This window comes from Cydia amplana, chromosome 16 (assembly GCF_948474715.1).
Source record: "Cydia amplana chromosome 16, ilCydAmpl1.1, whole genome shotgun sequence".
Classification (NCBI taxonomy): Eukaryota; Metazoa; Arthropoda; class Insecta; order Lepidoptera; family Tortricidae; genus Cydia; species Cydia amplana.
In genome coordinates, this window is record NC_086084.1 from 3,145,033 (window position 1) to 3,164,679 (window position 19,647).

At 36.9% G+C, this 19,647-nt stretch overlaps 2 protein-coding genes across 2 annotated transcripts in view; one reads left to right on the plus strand and one right to left on the minus strand.

The window, feature by feature from the left end:
- The window catches only part of LOC134655332 (atrial natriuretic peptide receptor 1), a 62,555-nt gene extending 49,652 nt beyond the window's left edge, over positions 1 to 12,903 (minus strand). The window contains exons 1-3 of the mRNA XM_063510783.1: positions 12,701 to 12,903; positions 11,375 to 11,540; positions 1,254 to 1,337 (exon numbers count right to left, since the gene is read on the minus strand). Of these exons, the coding sequence (XP_063366853.1) occupies positions 1,254 to 1,337; positions 11,375 to 11,540; positions 12,701 to 12,903 (453 nt within the window). The remainder of the gene's footprint in view (positions 1 to 1,253; positions 1,338 to 11,374; positions 11,541 to 12,700) is intronic.
- Positions 12,904 to 16,759: 3,856 nt separating this feature from the next.
- On the plus strand, positions 16,760 to 18,038 carry LOC134655333 (uncharacterized). The gene has a single exon (XM_063510784.1). The coding sequence runs from the start codon at positions 16,760 to 16,762 to the stop codon at positions 18,008 to 18,010; it is 1,251 nt and encodes a 416-aa protein (XP_063366854.1). The 3' UTR covers positions 18,011 to 18,038.
- Positions 18,039 to 19,647: the final 1,609 nt, after the last annotated feature.

A 19,647-nucleotide genomic window follows, 5' to 3' on the forward strand; every position in this document is an offset into this window, starting at 1 on the left:
CATAACCATGTTTTTGAAAAAAGTACTTTAGCTCAACAGCTTAAAGCTTATTATCCAATACAATTGTAAAGTCGTATATAAGGTTGGGTAGGTAAGCTGAAATTCGGGGCAAGAATTTCGTTCACTCGTGGCTAGGCTTCTATCTTTAGGACAACGCCCTATTTTGCATAATAAAAGAGGGATTTCTTTGAATAACTATTCAGAGTAAAGACGCTTAATAAAAGTAAATAATTATTTAAACTACTCTACTCTACTCTACTCTAGACTAATAGAGTCTACTTCCTCTTGAAAAATAATACAGGCTTTTTAAATACTTATTGACGGTTGAAATTTCAAATGTCGTAAGGGACATACGACAACTTGTCCCTTACGACATTTGAAATTGTCGTTATTTGTCGTTATCGTTATAATATTGTTAGTAGTTTCCAGTTTCAGTGTCAATCCAAGTTCAAAAGAAGAGAACTAGCGATAATTTATGTACTTACAGACAGACGAATAATCACATGGCAAAATGTAAACATTCATCACTTCGGCGCCTTTAAGCCGAACTTTATTTAAGTTAACTTTATTCGTATCTAATAGAACTGTATACCTACTACATTTTATAAGAGAAAATAAAACACGGATTAAGAAACAAAGTCCCACGAAATAGTCTCATCTCATTATGATGCTGGCGATCGTCACCTTGATATTTCAATAAGAACATTCAAGTGAAAAACTTTATAATAAGGAAAAATACTGCACCTGTAGGCCTAGCACATGATTGGCGCGACAGTATCTCGTGGCGAGATAGACTACCCGTCCCTCTTTAATTAACATAGTTAGAAAAAGAAGGGTAGTCTATCTCGCCGCGAGATACTGTCGCGGCAATCATAGCCAGGCAGGCCAGGCAGGCTTGGCCAGGTTCACCAAATAGCGACCCGCGGTCCGGGTCCGGACCGCCGACCTATTTTATATTTTTGCTTTTTAAAATTTTTAATAAACTTAAGTAGAAACGGACCGCGATGTTCATTTTATTTTAAGAACCGGACCCTTGTAGTCATGGGCGTACGCACGGTGGGCCAAAGTGGGGCAGTTGCCCCAACCTGCTGTCTGACCCGAAGTTAAGAATTTTTAAAAATTGGACCAAGATTTATAAGTTTATTTACTTCTGCCCCACCCCTTAACAAATTCTGGGTAATTCTGGGTACGCCCATGCTTGAAGTAACTAATTGGTGACCCCTGTGCCAGGCCTACTGCTGATGCTGGCTCACCTTGGTTCCCGTCTTCAAGTTTCTGAGACGATGCATGCGGCTCAGCACCCCGACCGGCGCCGCCAGCTCGCCCTCTGAAGGTGGCTGGAACAAAACACCTTGATCAAACCAAACGCATGACATGGAGAAACATATATATAATTTTAGGGCGGATCTATATCTGAATCCCTAAATTCTTTTCTCCTATCTTTGCATTCCATAATATTGTTTGTCGTAATGATAAGTTGTCCTAACACTAAAAGAGGCCAAGTGCAAGTCGGACTCGCCCATGAAGGGTTCCGTATTTAGGCGATTTATGACGTATAAAAAAAAACTACTTACTAGATCTCGTTCAAACCAATTTTCGGTGGAAGTTTACATGGTAATGTACATCATGTATTTTTTTTAGTTTTATCATTCTCCTATTTTAGAAGTTACAGGGGGGGGGGGACACATTTTACCACTTTGGAAGTGTCTCTCGCGCAAACTATTCAGTTTAGAAAAAAATGATATTAGAAACCTCAATATCATTTTTGAAGACCTATCCATAGATACCCCACACGTATGGGTTTGATGAAAAAAAAATTTTTGAGTTTCAGTTCGAAGTATGGGGAACCCCAAAAATTTATTGTTTTTTTCTATTTTTGTGTGAAAATCTTAATGCGGTTCACAGAATACATCTACTTACCAAGTTTCAACAGTATAGTTCTTATAGTTTCGGAGAAAAGTGGCTGTGACATACGGACGGACAGACAGACGGACAGACAGACAGACAGACATGACGAATCTATAAGGGTTCCGTTTTTTGCCATTTGGCTACGGAACCCTAAAAATACACAAAATAGTTCTTTACCTATAGATGACAGGAAAACAATGAACATAGGTCCGTGCAAATGTGCAGTCAAGCGTGAGTCGGACTTAATGTACGGAACCCCTGGAACGCGAGTCCGACTCGCACTTGGCCGGTTTTTTTTAATGTGGTTTTTAAAAATTCGTTCGCGTCTTTGCCAGTATTTAGCCGACCGAGCTAAGCTTGAATATTGAATATAATTATAGTTTGTCAAAGGGCTGTCTCATTTCAAATATAGACAGAGAGAATCATACTACATATATTTGTCTTACACTAGTAGGTACTAGCACCCAAAAGAAAAGGACGAGTATAGTTTTTTTGTTCTTATTTACTGACAAATTGGTTACACCAAATATAATTACAATGCCAGGATGAAATAAAAATGTAATAAATAAGAAGCTAATCGTAAATATACAGCATACCTAATGCTCTCGAGTAACATGAGATGTCTTTTTAGGGTTCCGTAGCCAAATGGCAAAAAACGGAACCCTTATAGATTCGTCATGTCTGTCTGTCTGTCTGTCCGTCTGTCTGTCCGTCCGTATGTCACAGCCACTTTTCTCCGAAACTATAAGAACTATACTGTTGAAACTTGGTAAGTAGATGTATTCTGTGAACCGCATTAAGATTTTCACACAAAAATAGAAAAAAAACAATAAATTTTTGGGGTTCCCCATACTTCGAACTGAAACTCAAAAATTTTTTTTTCATCAAACCCATACGTGTGGGGTATCTATGGATAGGTCTTCAAAAATGATATTGAGGTTTCTAATATCATTTTTTTCTAAACTGAATAGTTTGCGCGAGAGACACTTCCAAAGTGGTAAAATGTGTCCCCCCCCCCCTGTAACTTCTAAAATAAGAGAATGATAAAACTAAAAAAAATATATGATGTACATTACCATGTAAACTTCCACCGAAAATTGGTTTGAACGAGATCTAGCAAGTAGTTTTTTTTTTAATAAGTCATAAATCGCCTAAATACGGAACCCTTCATGGGCGAGTCCGACTCGCACTTGGCCGCTTTTTTATTTCATAACAGAGGTCAGTGACCTGCAAAGTAGCTTTGGTTGACTAAAACAAGAGCGTACGAGTAACTTGAGCCTTTGTCTGAAAATAAAACAAGTGGGTGTAGCAAAAACATCCCAAATTGCTGGTGAAATATGAACAAAGAATAGGTACACATCTCTACCCATATAAAATAATAATTTAGGCTTGAGCAAGGACTAGGTACCTTACAAAACCAGGTTCTGGTTAAATTCAAATTCTATCTAAGCTGTGCGAGAACAGAGGCCCCGTCGACACTCGTCAGGTGCGAGTGAATAATCCATTTGCTGGAAATGACTACAACGTAATATAAAAGCGGCAGAATGGAGAAACATTTTTAGGATCCATTCGTAACAAGTATTTGCATGTATATGTAACTAAAGTTATTTTATATAAATTGTTATGTTATACGTTGGTGTTGTTATATTATATTTGAGTTTTCTGCGCCTACTCGAGCCATTTCAAGAGCTTTTGAAGAAGTGGTTGCATACAATTCATAGTTTTGTCTAATTCTGATTGAACCCTCAATATTGATGACGAAGTCTTTGCTTCAGGACTAGAGTCCTTTCTAAATAAAGCCTCTATTTCACGCGGTCCTTACCCTGATTAGACCTCTACCTTTCTTTAGAGCCTCTTCCTCTCAAAGTGGTAGGAAGAGGCACGGGACTATAATAAATCAAGCAGAAGAGATTGTTAAATATGTGACAAAAACCGTCCGAAAAATTCATGATTTACGCCATTTTAAAAAACAAGAGCGAAGCAGAGTGAAACTGAACTACAATTTTAAAAGGATTGCCTTTTAAAACGCATTTATCTCGGCCGCCATAATCTGTCCCCAGCGACTGGGACTGCGAATGTCGTGCGCCATTACGTTTCAATTCAATCGGTTACCTCAATGCCAAGTTCGTCTAACCAACATTCCCGGCTTTCACGTTGATTTGTTCCTACCCTTGAATAAACGATCATCTGTCCACTCTGACAATACGTAAACCTTATTGCACACACATAAAGACCACCAATGGTCAATAATTTTGCTGTTAGCATATTCTATGTCCAACCTAATGGGATCATTCTTCAGCCAGGTCACGCGTGGATAGTTCGAGAACCGTTTTCGAAAATGGAATTATGTACGCTCCGAATTCAATTTAGTTTTAAGAGCGCTTCACATTACACAATATCGTTTAGGGTGTCACCGCATTTATCGACTGAGCAAATCAGTTTCCATACTACAAAGCCCTGATTTCATGCTTCGTGCTTCGAAATTCAAAATGTATTAATAGAGGGCCGGCCGCACAGGCTTTAGGTTAGTTTTCGCCACAGGTTTTCGCTCATGTCGTCTCAGATATGGGTGAATATGGTATCGATACATTCAGTGTAATGCCCTGAACACAAATATATGAGATGACAAGCGCGAAAGTGGTGGGGGTAGTTGCTGTGACGTCATAAAGTCGGCAGTACAAACTTTTATTTTATTTTCTATTAAATTGTGCTTTGTGAGTAGATCACAAATATATCCCATCAAAAACATTACATGTAAAAAGGTGCAAGTCTCGCAACGCATTTACTACAAAAAAGTTTTGAGATGTAATGTGAAACCAAGTCGGTTATTTTAATCAGTGCCAGGGGGTGTTAAAACCGTATCAATAAGATATCTTTAATTTGTAATACGTATAATGACATGGCCATCGCACGGCTGCATAATGACAAAAGGATCATCGTCACCTATTAAAAATAATTCTAATTGAACATAACGCTAGCGCTAATTGCAATTTGAGCATTACACATATTTACGAGTACGGTACAAGTAAAGCATTATGTGCGATTGCCAAGTCATTATATGTATTACAAATTAAAAATATCTTATTGATACGGTTTTAACACCCCCTGGCACTGATTAAAATAACCGACTTGGTTTCACATTACATCTCAAAACTTTTTTGTAGTAAATGCGTTGCGAGACTTGCACCTTTTTACATGTAATGTTTTTGATGGGATCTCATCTCTTTTTGTAGTAGTGTTGAGTCGCTCACTCGTGAGGCACCTCATTTGTACCACTCATTTTGTTAATTTGTCGCAGTACTTCGTACCGCAAAAATGTCTTACGTCACTCCTCTATTCATTTTACTCATTTACTCGCGCGCATCACAAACACCTCTTGCCACACAAATCATTCACACACTTCAAATTTCAAAACTCTTATCCGTTCAAATTCACTCGCGGCCCTCAAAACTCATACACTCCTCACAACTCGCAACAGAGTCCCTGGATCGCGCGAGGCGCTAGGTGCTCGCCTGCTCGCCGACACTCAAAACTCAAATGTCTCAAATGAAGAAACGAGTAATGATCCACACTGTCAACTGCCGAACTACAAACCTTATTGCAACGACAAAAGGTCCACCGAGAAATGCGTTGAGTTTGTACCACTCACCGCCTCTCTGTGACATGAACCCCTCAAAAATGCTTTCAGAATGAAACAATGAATTAGAAATACCCAAAGAGGGAATGAGACAGACACGCAACGTACTTCAATATCGCTTCGCGTCACCACCGAAAATACGTTAACAATTAAACACGAAAGACAACAAGCGTAAGCGGTGCAAGCTTTCATACATCTTAAAAAAATTGTCGCTGTTGGAATTAATGGAATAGTTGACGCTGAAAATATGCTAGTACCTCACCTCATTTGAAGTAAGACATTGTAACACCTCATTTTAGAATATGAGGTACTCATACAAACTCATTTTAAATTGATGTCCTACCCATCACTATTTTGTAGGCAGTCCTTCTTTTCGGGTACTCATACCCATACTATGTATACACATATGATAACTAAACATATCTTCATTCATTCATACTCACATCGTACATCGTAGTGTACCTTTACTTTACCTACTATTTGTAGGAACTGCAACAGTAACTTTGTAATATCATATATTTATATGGGATTACAAACTTACTTAGATTACTTAGATCTCTAAAACGTGACTGATATTGCAATATTTTTAGGTTTTCCCTTTATATGGCCATTAAACCCTAACTCTGTACCAAATTTCAGCTCTCTAAGTTTATGGGAAGTACCTAGTTCTATTCTGATGATCATGAGTGAGTGAGTGAGTGAGTGTCATAAATGCGAAACTTTGTTTCGCTTAACTTCGGAACGAAATGACCTACAGACTTTAAATTTTGGATTTTAAGTATGTGATTATAGCTTATCCAGAGGTTCTCAAATAGGGGCCTGAAAATGCGGCGAAATGGTTGCAGTAAAGGATGGTACGGCAGTGTTTGCTTCGCGCTCAACTTGGCGGGGGCACTGCCGTGCCCCCAGATAACATATTACTGCAACATTTTAACTACTTGGTCAAAACAATTTGAAAAACATTATAATTTTCTGTAACATTAAACTGCATCTGTTATTAAAACAAACAGAAAACCCGACTGTTTACATATATTTTTGAATTGGTCTTTTCACTATAGCTTTCATTTGGTACCCATATTGCTATAGTAAGAAAAAAACAATCCATTTAAGCTATATACCGAATGTTGTAATCATGAAATGTAAATATATACATTTAGTTATAAATGTTATAATATAGGTAACTACGATCAGCCACCATAATGTAGGGATTTATGTAGGTATAACTAAAGCCCGTAATTTAAATATACCCTTATACCTACAATTGAATTGATCCGGGTAGCGAGTGCAATACCTATTCGAAACTCATAGTATAATGTGTAAGGGCCCTAACGGGGTCCGTGTGAACTCTGAACGAGTGTGAAGCAACAATCTCGATTATAAATACTACAAAAAAAAACTTTTTAATTCGACTCTGGCGGCTTTGATTTGAATAAGTAAATTATTCTTTCAATTGAAATTCGAGCGCCCTATGGAGGATTCTTGCTAAAATAATTACTCGGGAACATTTTCGTAGATAGGTTTATCAGAGTTATGCCACAATATTGAAGTAAATAAATTATTTTTAAGTGCCTTTTGGGAGACGCTTCCAATATTGTATTGTGTCCAATGTTCACTAAAATATATTTTGAAAGCTTGTTTCAATTTATACTTTGCAATTTTATTACTTTCCCCGGCGATTAATGGCGGTAATGACGGATAGGATGTTTTCATTTATTTATTTTATAGAAGCGTTATGTGGATTAATAAAATAAGCTTTTTTATAATAGAGTTCATTCTTAGGAACTAGCTAGCGGGCAGCAGCGAGTGGTACCCGTATGGTACCTACACAAAACAATAAATTAGCGGTTACCCTAATAACTACTTAATTTCGTTACACACTTCAATAAATACAAATAATAGTCCTCACAAAAATTCGATACCTAATAGATTATTTTATTCAAACAAAACTAGACCTTCCACTGTTATAAATAAGGTCCATAATCAAAGAGCAAGCAATAGCCACAAAGGACAGGACTAATTGTCATTACACGGCAGAGAATTGGGTCATTTGTCGGCAAACGAGCAGTCGCAAATCATGCTAAAAGTGCGTGATTGCGTCTCCGTGCCGGCCGGAGGAGAGTTGCTCAGCTAGAGGATAATAGGCAATTAAGAGCCCATCAACGTGCACACTAGCGCCACTGCTAAATAATCGTGATTATTTAAATTTAACGAATGATATTGAAAAAAGGAGGCCGCTACCATAGAGAAATATAGTAAGACAAGAGTGCTCACTCCATACATCAGTTCAGATTATTAATTTCACTGTCTACATCTAGCATCGAGTAGCGCAACTATCAGTACTGCTACTTGACAATAGATGTAGTACCGACCCGAAAGTCTTATCTCAACAGCATAAGACTTTCCGGTCGGCGCTACATCTATTGTCAAGTAGCAGTACTGATAGTTGCGCTACTCGATGCTAGATGCTAATAGTCTTTTTGATACTAAAACTGATGTATGGAGTGAGCACTCTATGTATTTTTTTCTACGTACGCGCGCTACGTACTGTATCTTATATTAAAGTACCTTTTGAATACATCAAACTAGTTTTCATGTTGCTGGATTCGTCGATCTGTGAACTCAGAACAAAAACGGCCGTTTTATCTTTGGACGCAACCCTAAAGTTGATGGATTTCGAAAAAAGTAAATGGTACGCTTTTAAGTGAAAATGCCGATTTACCAAAGCTATCTACCCTCTTTCTGATTCGCTTGTTAGGTAACACGCGTAGTGCTTAGAATAGAAGCTTAGTACCTACGTATATTTTTACCTTAGCAATTACAATTCCCCAGCTTTCTCACTAAAGTATTGCTAAGTTTTCGTGGCAGCCCTCACGAGCCCCTAGGCACAATAAACCACGCTTTGCCCTAATGAGCAATTTGCTTTAAACGGCGGCGACCCTTGTTACCTAACCTTTAGACCGGTTTTCTAGAGAGCTAAAATAAGAATCTAAAAATCTACTGGCAAAAAGCTACATGGTAGCCGTCAAACGCTTGAACAAGCATGTTTCAATCATATATATGAGCATTTTTATCATTTTATTATTGCTTAAAGCAGCAGTCGGCTACAAAACGAGCAATAAAATATTTGTTTTCTCTAAAATGCATATGTAATGTGTATATACTTATTACATAAATAGGTACAGTCAGCAGCAATAGTTTCTAAGCGGGCGAGGTGTTCAAAATACCTTGACGCGCTCTTATTCTCTAAACAATAAAGTCGCGTCAAGATCATTTTGAACACCTTGCCCGCTTAGCAACTATTGCTGCTGACTGTACTTAAAGATGTTCATTCAATTTGAATGAAACTGAAGCATATAATAATCGTTGATCGATTCCTCTTACAATAGTACAAGTTCGTTGATGGCAAGATTTTTATATTATTTTCTCTCTATAAAAGTCACAGGAGGAATTTGGTATAGCCGGAAATGCGCTAAAATAGCTGATTCGTAAAATAAATCCACAAGATGCAGATCTTAATCCCTTTATTGCTTTTGTTACTCGTTTGCCCGAGATTATTTTTAAGTTGCCATAACTTACTTCTATAAGTTTTATAAAACCGTGGGCGAGGCGAGACCTCGCACGTTTTCAATAAAGATCATCTCCTGTCGCCATTTTACGGAGTTTTATTAGAAAGGATTTAAAGCTCGTGGAAAGAATTTAGCAATTTAATTAACAAGGGATCGAGTGGTTTGTCTTGCGAGTTTTAGTTCTATAATTACACTTCGTAGTTAGGTACTGAACAAAAAATTACTTAATATTTAGAAATTAAGTTTAAAAGACGGTTGGTTTGTAGGTAAATTTCGAGAATATGGGTTTGATGACGCTCATTCCACATACTTTAATCTTCATTACCTATCTTTGATTTACATAAAGTCTATAATTGAAGGAAGAATAGAAAAAAAGAGAGGCAGAGGAAGACCGAGACGTGCGTTCTTGGACCAGACCAAAGAGAAAATCAACGTTGTGACGTATCAAGAGATCAAAACAGTGGCAGAGAGAAGAACGGATTTGCGGTTCCGCGGTTACTCCACCGACAAGAGCCAGGCTCTTTTATGTTGAAGATGATCTTTGATACAATTGATACAATAGGGATGATGACACATGTTGAATTTTATAACAAAATCTAGTAAAATAGATAGCAAACGAGCAATTTATCACAATAATGTGGATATTAAAATAAAATATTGAAAAATTACAAAATTACAGGACCTGAAAGTTTCAAAATTTAAGTTTTTTTAACTTCCAAAAACGATAAAAGTAAGGGTAACATTCGATTCCTTACATTTCATCCAAAAAAATATTGTATAGCAACTATATACTTAAACGCAATATTTCACCGACAAAAACGCAATTTTCTTGTTTTGTCCATACTACAAGATGGGCGATGACGTCACGGCCTCTGGCCGTTTTGTATAGGACGTTTCGCGAGTGAAGTGCGACTGTCGGACTTTGACTACAATTTCTGACTTTTGTGTTACTTTAATGCAATGGGTCCCATATAGACATTTGATCCTAAAAACAAACCCGATCGATTGATACCATAAAAAAAATTAGTCATGTAGCCTATTGCTTTATGTCCATGCTTTTACATTCTGATTTAAAGCAAGGCTATCCTTTTTCGCTAAAAGAACGCAAACAAACTGTTGTTTGGCAAGAGCCAGACTTTCAGAACAAGCACCGGTTTTCTCAGTAGCGGAAAAATCAAGAACTTTTAATAAGATTACATCAAACACGGGAGAAATGCAAACTTCTGTTTAATCAAAGTGTTTTTCTTGCCTAACGGCAAAGGACTATTAACGAAAAAAACCTGAAAGGGCTCAAAGAGGCTTATAAAAGAGTTACGCCATCTTAATAACTTTTGATGCGGGTTTTTCTAAGATTAACCCTTATTTGTAAAGACATTTGAAGCAGAATTTTCGCCGTTGCTGTTTGAGTTGTGTTGTTTGTGTGCGTTGAGGTTTGTCACTTTTTGATTCTATATAATGGCATTAAGGTTCAAAAGTGACAACCCTTCAAAATTCCGTGACTATGGTGACTGTACATTAAATGTGGCAGAAATACAATTTATATTAATGGTTTAAATTGTTCGTTAGAATTATAGCATATGTAATGTAATTAATGTAAACATTTTTTTAAACTTTTTTACTGTTAGTAATTATGATGAAATATAAACAATTCAAAGACACCTAATGTATTAAGCTCTATGTAATACCTCGACAGCTTTCAGTTCGTTTACGCTGAATAAACTAATATAAAACTTCGCCAACTGAACCAAAAGTTAACCCATGCAATCAACCGCTACAGCTAAAGTTTCGTACCTAATCTTCAAGACTTCGAGTTACAATACTTGCTAGGTACTTATTTTATTGTGATAAGAGTAGTTGAATGGCTTATAAGTTTCGAAGCTTTGAAGTTAACTATCTAGGGTTTAATAATTTTAGTCTCAGGATTAATTATTTAATTATTTATCAACTGCCTCCTAAGGTAGTCGGTAGTGACCCTGCTTACGAAGCAAGAATTCCCAGGCTCGAATCTCGGTATACTTAGACATTTATTTGCGTGTTAATCAGAGCGACGGAATATAATATATAATACATAGTGTTCTCTCTGTCACACTTACCTACGGCGGATAGGGTAGGTGTGACCGAGATAACACTACGTAATTGCGTGCAGCGAGTGTTTAATTGTACCAAAGTCAACTTTTCGATGAATGCGATGACGCGGTCGTTGAACATGTCCGCAGATATCCCAGGAGCTAGAGCAGGACAGGTAGCTGTCAGTATGTCTTACCTGGTCCCCCATTCCTGTAATGATAGGGGTATTCCAATACGCCGCGAGTCTCGCCACGGGCTCTAGAGCGAACGCACACGCCGGTCCGATGAATGCAATAACGTGGTCGTTGAAGTGCATGTCCGCTGCTATTCCCGGAGCTAATGCGCCAGAGCAGGACGGGTAGCTGGAAGAAAGGGAAGGATTAGACCTCTGACAAAAATAAAAGGTGATTTCTGAGATAAAATGGCATCCATTTCGCAATATCGATAATAAAGAGATCGATTCTAATTTAGCAATTTGTTATGGTTCTGAACTAGATTTGATACGACCTTGACGATCGTATTAGTGGTTGGCGGGCATCCCACACACGATCTTCAACATCTAAATTCTAAACACGTTAGGTAGTGTAGAAATGATAAGACTTTAAAATTAACTTATTAAAATTATTTACATCAAATTATATTATTATATCTCCTGCCAAGAAGTCTTTACTCAGAGCACATGAAGTCAAATACAACTAAACAGAGACTGTGGACGTATTTTCGTTCCTAAATATTTATAACATGCTACAGTCGAAAAATTCAATTCAAGTCTGACAACAGGTAGGAGCACAAACTTGTTGCTACGAGCTACGCTTAACGCGCTACGTTTTATAGCCACGCCGCTACGCTGCTACGCTACGACTTCGCTACTGCTACGCACAGAAAAATCCTAAACGACATATATTTTCCCTATCTAACTAAACGGGCCATTTTAAGCAGGCACAAAAAGGTAAACATAATTTATCTCTCTGGTACTCTTGATTGTAAACATGTTGAGAAGAAACAGAATATTAATGGGCCGTTAAAGCCTTTATTGTTCAAGTGCAGTTAATGTTTGACCCAATTACATTATCGTGAATTTTATTTACGTGTGTTAATATCGGCAATTCGGCATTACAACGGTTGTAGATTAGAAGTAAGATAACTTCTATTGTGAGTAGATAGGTACAAGTACATTTATTCAGAGTTCTAGGCATTAACTTATTTCGATACCTTTCTGAATAACGCGTATCCAACGGATGTATTGTAATTTTTTTGGAAGGTAATTAGATGTTTTATAAATAATTTTATTGGTATCAAATCGGTATGAATATGTCGCGACATTTAGTTTTCTAACTATGGAATACATGGAAAATATGTATTTCCAAATATATTTTCGTTTACGTTTACTAGTAAATTTCAGAAATTTTAATTTTTACATCTAAAGTTACTATCGTTTAGTATACAAGACTTACGTGCAAATTAGTTTCATAACATTATATGTAGTAGTCATTAATTAATGATGAATGGATGATGTACCAACCTGCCTTGCACCTTCTGCAACTCAACCCCATGGTGCGCCAGGAACTTCTCATTGACCTTATCCAAAGCCAGGTCCACCGCCGGCCCGCAGCGCTCCAGATCAAAAGGAGAATCCAGGCGAGACGCCATCAGCACCCCCACTTTATAAACTGTCTTTGTCGTGGCGGACGAGCCAGGGAACAATAGCAACACAAATAACAACATGATTATGAATATATAAGTTTCAGCAAATTGACATCAAACAAATTATTTCGTAAGATTAGTTTTGAAGACGCGTCAACAACAATAAACCTTGTAGTTTTACGTTTAAGTCTCATAACACATTTATTAACACTCGCTTTTGCTGCGGCGTCGAAAACCACTCTGATTTTTGTAGTACAATTCACCGAAAGTTCCTTTGCGTGATGCGTCAAATACTGTACTTATTTGATTTATAAATACGTAAAGTTTCACAACGCGCAGTCATCACGGGACGTCCGTCGCCCGGGACCGATAGCTCTGTACTGGCCCGCAAAGGCTTACAGGGTGGGGGGAGCAACAAGTTGTTTCCCGCCATCCCCCATTAAGGCTTCATAGGACAGATTAGTCGCAGACTGAAACTGTCTTTTTTTTTAATTTATTTATATATTTAAATTTACATCTTACTTACTAAACATTTATATTCTTTCTTGAAAAGTAAGTTGGTATACGGGAAGGTCCAAGACTAAAATATTACGATTAAGAATGATTATTCATAAGGGTCATAAACGGAGTATAGTCTGTTCGGAAAGAGAAGAGTCGTGGAATGTATTGGGCTCCATACATTCCACGACCCTTCTCTTTCCGCACAGACTCTACCTGAGTATTTTGGTGTTAGAGATAGTTAAAAAAACTTAATTGCTAACCAAGCCGATCAGTAGGTGATTTCTTTTGTTATTATAAGCACTGAAAATAATTTTATATCCGCCGATGAAAACGAAAAGGAAATAGAAAAATTCTTTAGTCATATTTTTATATAAACTTACTGAAACATTTTCATTTTAAACAATGTTAATTAGTATTACTTTGAGTCTTAGTTATTCCGGTATAGTTGCAAAGGCCTATTTGTTTAAAATGCTTTCAACCTTCAAAGGTAAAAGCCTATTGATAAGATAATTCAGCGAAGGCCCGTGAAGGATACAACAATACTTACCTATTGAATTCTATAAGGCTTTTCACGGCTTTTGTTAAATTTACCTATACATTTGACAGATACTTAGAAGGTCATTTGAAATAGGTGCGCACATTGTTTATTACGTAGTATACGAGATACGAGGGCATATTCAGAAACTGATATTCGTATGGAATTAGAGATATTTATATTATAAAATCTTTTAGGGTTTTTATAAAAATTATATAATTTTTCGATTTTATGGGTGCGCACGAAAAGCACTGCGAGGCGTCTCGTCCCTACTTATTTGTGCTGCGAATCGTGTCAAAGATGTATGATAACTCAGAATCAGCTTCTTTATATAATAATTACCGTGTTGCAGCGTTGCGCCTTGCTCCACAAAAGTTAACTACGGTGTGGTAGCACCTTTACACGTGCGTTTTGCTTGTCCTGGATCTTTATTACCTATGCGCGATTGAGAGAGAGAGAGAGTAATGAATCTGATATGATAATGAAGCGCTATCATATTTTACATTTCCGAATACTCCTTAAGAACCAAAAGGGTGTAAACTTAATTATGTACTGAAAACGGGATTCAGCAGCAATTTCGTCCTATTCTGGGAAAAAGCAATCTACGGATAATCTTCGGTCGGCTTCCTGACCGAAAGAGCTTGCCAGATTAAGCTCCGATAAAAATAGAGAAAGAGATTTGTATCTTACAAATAGCTGAAATAGCCTATAATAGGTAATATATTCCTCAGTTCAACAGAATAAGATTTTTGACAATAATTTCATTTTTGATACAAGCTTTTATCGCTAACTGTACTTTTCTTTCAACAGACAACTAATACTCATCGAGATAATTATAAAAAACCCAAAAATTACACATTATTCACTCCCTATGGCTACCTACAGCGTCCATCATCAGATCAGCTCGATAGTACCATAATATTGCATTGTCACCCAACTTACATATGTATGTGAAGTTTCTGCTCAATAAGTAATTGGAAGTGGGTCTAATTTAGCTTATAGGATTTGAGTCGAACCGAATATACATAACATACAAACATTCAAGTTAAATAAAAGTGTGGAAACATTATTTCAACGATTAAAAAATTTGAATAATAATTGAATATTCTGAAAAAAGAAATATTCCTGCTGCTGACTGTAATTTAATGTGAGAGTTTTGGCATACGTTGCTAATAAAAATATTTGCTGCATAAACTTAATCAACGTAAGCAAACATCAAAGCCACCAAGTTCGTGTATAAAGTACATCGTTAAGAAAAATAGACTGCTTGTGTAAACAATATCGAAAATACGACGAAACGTGCCGAGAAAAGATATGCACTGTCTTTTGCCCTTTGTCTCGTCTTGGCGGGGGCACGGCCGTGCCCCCAGATATTAGAATATAAGAACTAGGCGTGCTTGAAAATACTTAAAACATATTAGACTTCGACAGTTTTAAATAATAAGACAAAGTTCAAAACATGACATTTATTCAACAAAATCTACACACTGTTTACAATTTTTGCATAAAATATATTAAACGTTACAAATTTGAAAGATAAATATTGGTGTTATAAATTATTAGGTACATGTAACAAAATATCCAATAAATAGTTCACATAGATAAACATTTCGCCGAACACAACATTATAAGAACAAGAAATATAATATAATATCTATCAAATTTTGTAAGTACGCGAACCGTATTGACTGACACTGCTCAAAGAACTTTCGATAACTATATTTTTAATATAAATAATGGTACACTTTGTAACTAATTCTTAGAACTTTGATGTAGAGTTATATGTTATATGAATAATTTTATTTTAAAGAACTAAACGATTTAAAGAAATGAAAAGTTAAATAGGTACCTATTTTTATAGAGCAAAATCTTACAGCAATGTCAATCAATCGTTTCTTTTTATAACCGCTTTCGAAAACTTTCAAAACCACTACAGGGAAAATCACCTACGTAGTGACCTAATATAATGATAACTACACTATGGAATATCATTTAAACGTTAAAAAACATGTTTAAGCGTTAATAAATACTATGATCTGACTAAGGGCCGCCGGCCCACTACTGTGCGTAAAACTCCAACCAAAATCTAAAGAACTAACATAGTTGCGCTAGGGAATGGGTCTACGATATTATATTTAATTTAATGTTAAAAAAAGTTACGCTACGATACTGCACTATTTCAAAAATCGACATGGTTTTTTTATCATAATTATATTTTTGATTAAAAGTACCCATTTGGATTAAAAGTGTAGAAACTATGTTATAAAGCTTAAAAATATATGTTACAAAACGTTATGCATATTTTCAAAAGGTAGGTAATATTTTAAGTTGCAAATTACGCGAATATTGTAGAAAATGTCATCTTCATCTTTAAACTTAAGCTTCATCTGAAACACTAGGTTAGGTTATGTAAAATATACCCCTGTCATCCATTATTCAGTATTTCTGTACGGTATCGAGTATTAATAAATTGGCGATGTACACGATCATAGAGAAATAAGTAAAACAAGAGTGCTCACTCCATACATCAGTTCAGACTATTAATTTCAGTGTCTACATCTAGCATCGAGTAGCGGAACTATCAGTACTGCTACTTGACAATAGATGTAGCACCGACCGGAAAGTCTTATCTCAACAGCATAAGACTTTCCGGTCGATGCTATATCTATTGTCAAGTAGCAGTACTGATAGTTCCGCTACTCAATGCTAGATGCTAATAGTCATTTCTCTCAAGAGCCGTCAATGAGATCGGACGTGTTTATTAAAATAATTAATTATTCACGTGCATAATTTCGTGATTGTCTGCATTTACAATCGTGCATTATCTGGGTCATTAGTCATCTACCCCGACCTACGGCTACAGTATAATGTATAAGTGTAGTAAACAAGTGTAAGCGAAAAATGTCGGAGAATAGTCCATTTAATCGGAGTGGACTAACACGCCGCAGCCCGCCCTCGACGCCCACGCCGCAGCCCGGCCCGCCCGGGCCCACACCAGCAAACATGCCGCAGGAAGAAGAGCCCCCGAAGGTATTTCCCACGAGTGACATCCAGACCTGGCTGAAAAAGATCGAACTGAACCTCCACGACGTATGCTCCACATCTGCAGAAGGTAAACTTAACACTGACCAGAAGATCAGAATTAACAACTTGTGTCGCAACGTGAGCCACTTAGCCTCACAAATGGCTATTGAATACCAATCCCTAAAAAGCCACGCAGTCCAAGCATATCAGTCTCGCCAAGCGCATCAGGAAAAAATGGACCTCGTACAACGCATCCAAGAACTAAAGGAGTCAATTGAGGAATCCAGCCGACAAGTTTCGGAACCTGTATCGTTTGCCGACGCCCTTAAGAAAAATGGAACGAGGTACGTTCAACCGTCTAACATTAGCTCAGTCGCAATCTATCCGGTTGACAAGTTGAAATCGAGTGAGGAGACAAAATCTCTCGTTCAAAAGATTATCCGGCCCGAAGTAATGAAGCTGCACGTGAGAGGGTTGCGCAAGATCAAAAACGGCGGTGTAGTGATAAGCACTGACTCAAAAGAAGACGTAATAAAACTCAAGCAATCGGCGCAGCTTAATATGACCTCTGGACTCACCGTTGACGAGCCACAAAAACGCAAGCCCAGAATTGTAGTCATTGGAGTTCCCGCGGACATGCAGGAACCAGAAGTCCTCAAGTGCATATTCCATCAAAACTTAGCCGATAAATTACAAGATTGGTCGCTCGAAAAATTTATGGCTTCCACTAAGCTCAGTCACAAATCCGGAAAAAAGGACGCCGAGACCTGTAATTATATAATTGAAGTTTCTGGAGCGATACGCAAGGCCTTAATTACGAACGACAGAGTTTTTGTGAATTGGTCATCGTGCCCTGTTAGGGATTTCACCTTGGTTACGCGCTGTTTTAAATGTCAGCTTTACAATCATGCAGCGAAGACCTGCAAAATGGAGACTAACATCTGCGGCCACTGCGGAGAAGCGGGTCACTCATTTAAGGAATGCACAAAAAAGGACGAAGCACCAAAATGTGCAACATGCTCGTACTACAAGAAACCATGCAACCACCAAACAGGCGAAGCCGACTGCCCAGCTAGAAAAATGGCCGAAAAAAGGTATTTAAACTCTATAGATTATGAAGGCGCCTAGGAGCGCTAACTTTTCACATACTTTTATAGCACTTCATTCACTTTCATTAGTTTAACTACCTATGAACAATAGCATATATTTTCTGACCTAGATAGTTTCTCTGTATCAGAGTCTAAAGCATGCGATGTCGAAACCTGCAAACATCATGTTCGCCGCTGTTTAAATATAAACAAACTTGGAGATGATTTACGCAATATTGACTTTGGCCCCGTTTATAATTCTGCTGATGCAGAAAATAGTATGCTGTACTTGACCAAAAATGTCCAGCAAGCAATTTTACTTAACACAAATAAGACACGTCTTAATAGCAACGCCGCAAACGCAATAACGCAAATAAATACAATAGCAACGCCCTTCAAAAAATGACGTACGATGATACAGAGAACTTACTAATAGTCGTAAAATGATTATCTACTGTACTCTGATATTTAATGGTACTTAAGAATCCACTTTTTGTTTAGGTAATAAGACTTATATTGTGTACCATACCTATAGTTTATAATTAAGTGAATAAGTAATAAATAATTAATATTGTCCTTTGCTGCCTGAAACACAGGGAATCCTAGTTCAGGCATTTGTAAATCACTTGTCTTTATCAATTATTAGTCTTTAAGAGCAACCACTGTACTATACTTTTCTCAATAAATTATTTGTATTTGTATTTGTATTTGTATTAGTCTTTTTGGTACTAAAACCGATGTATGGAGTGAGCACTCTATGTATTTTTTTCTCTATGACACGATATAAATATGTTTGAATAAATAGGAATAATTTAATTTGATAGTGCACATAATAAAATTTAAAAGTTTCGTAAACACATAAAGTAAAGCTGCCAATTGGATTGTTATCATTACGTATTCAATCGAATTCTGTTGGGTATTTGCATAATTTTAATAAATATTTAAATGAATACTGCTCACTGCTGATAAGCGAAATCTTGCAGAATTCTGGACTAAGTATTATAAAAAACCAGGTATTGCTTTGTCTGCAGTCAGCAAAATGTCCATTGCTTTGCTAAAATTAGATACAGTACTAACTTTAACATATCTTTATTAAGCAATACCCATAATGCTAAGTAACCAGTAGCAAATTAAGGTCAGTATGGTGCTAAAATCTTTCAGACCCTTGAGAATGTGCCGTGCACGCTTATTTAGAGCGCTACTGATAACCCCATTATAGGAAAAATACAATATAATAAACAAGATAGAAAATACAAATCCAATATCAAAGAAATCCCATCTCAGTTCATACCAATGTCGATTTCTTTGAACACCGCATTTACATATTCCTATATCTGTAGGTAGTCCCATTCCCTCGCATTCGCATATTTTATAGTTGAAATTATTTGAAATGATCCACATATTATGACAGATTGGTATTTGGGCGATTTTCTTTGCAAAAAATGTTTGGTATCCAAATCCTACATTAAGTGACCAATTCGAACTTATTACAAATTAATCTCATTTTGACATCACTCGCCTTAGCATCTTACTCGTACTTATATTACTAGTGCGCGTGAGATGTTCTACGAGTCATAAAGGCTGTTTGAGTTCTAATGTCGCTTCAGATCATATCAAATAGTTTCAACCATAACAAAACACAAGCGGCAAGTGACCGCACACCGGAACTTATTGTCA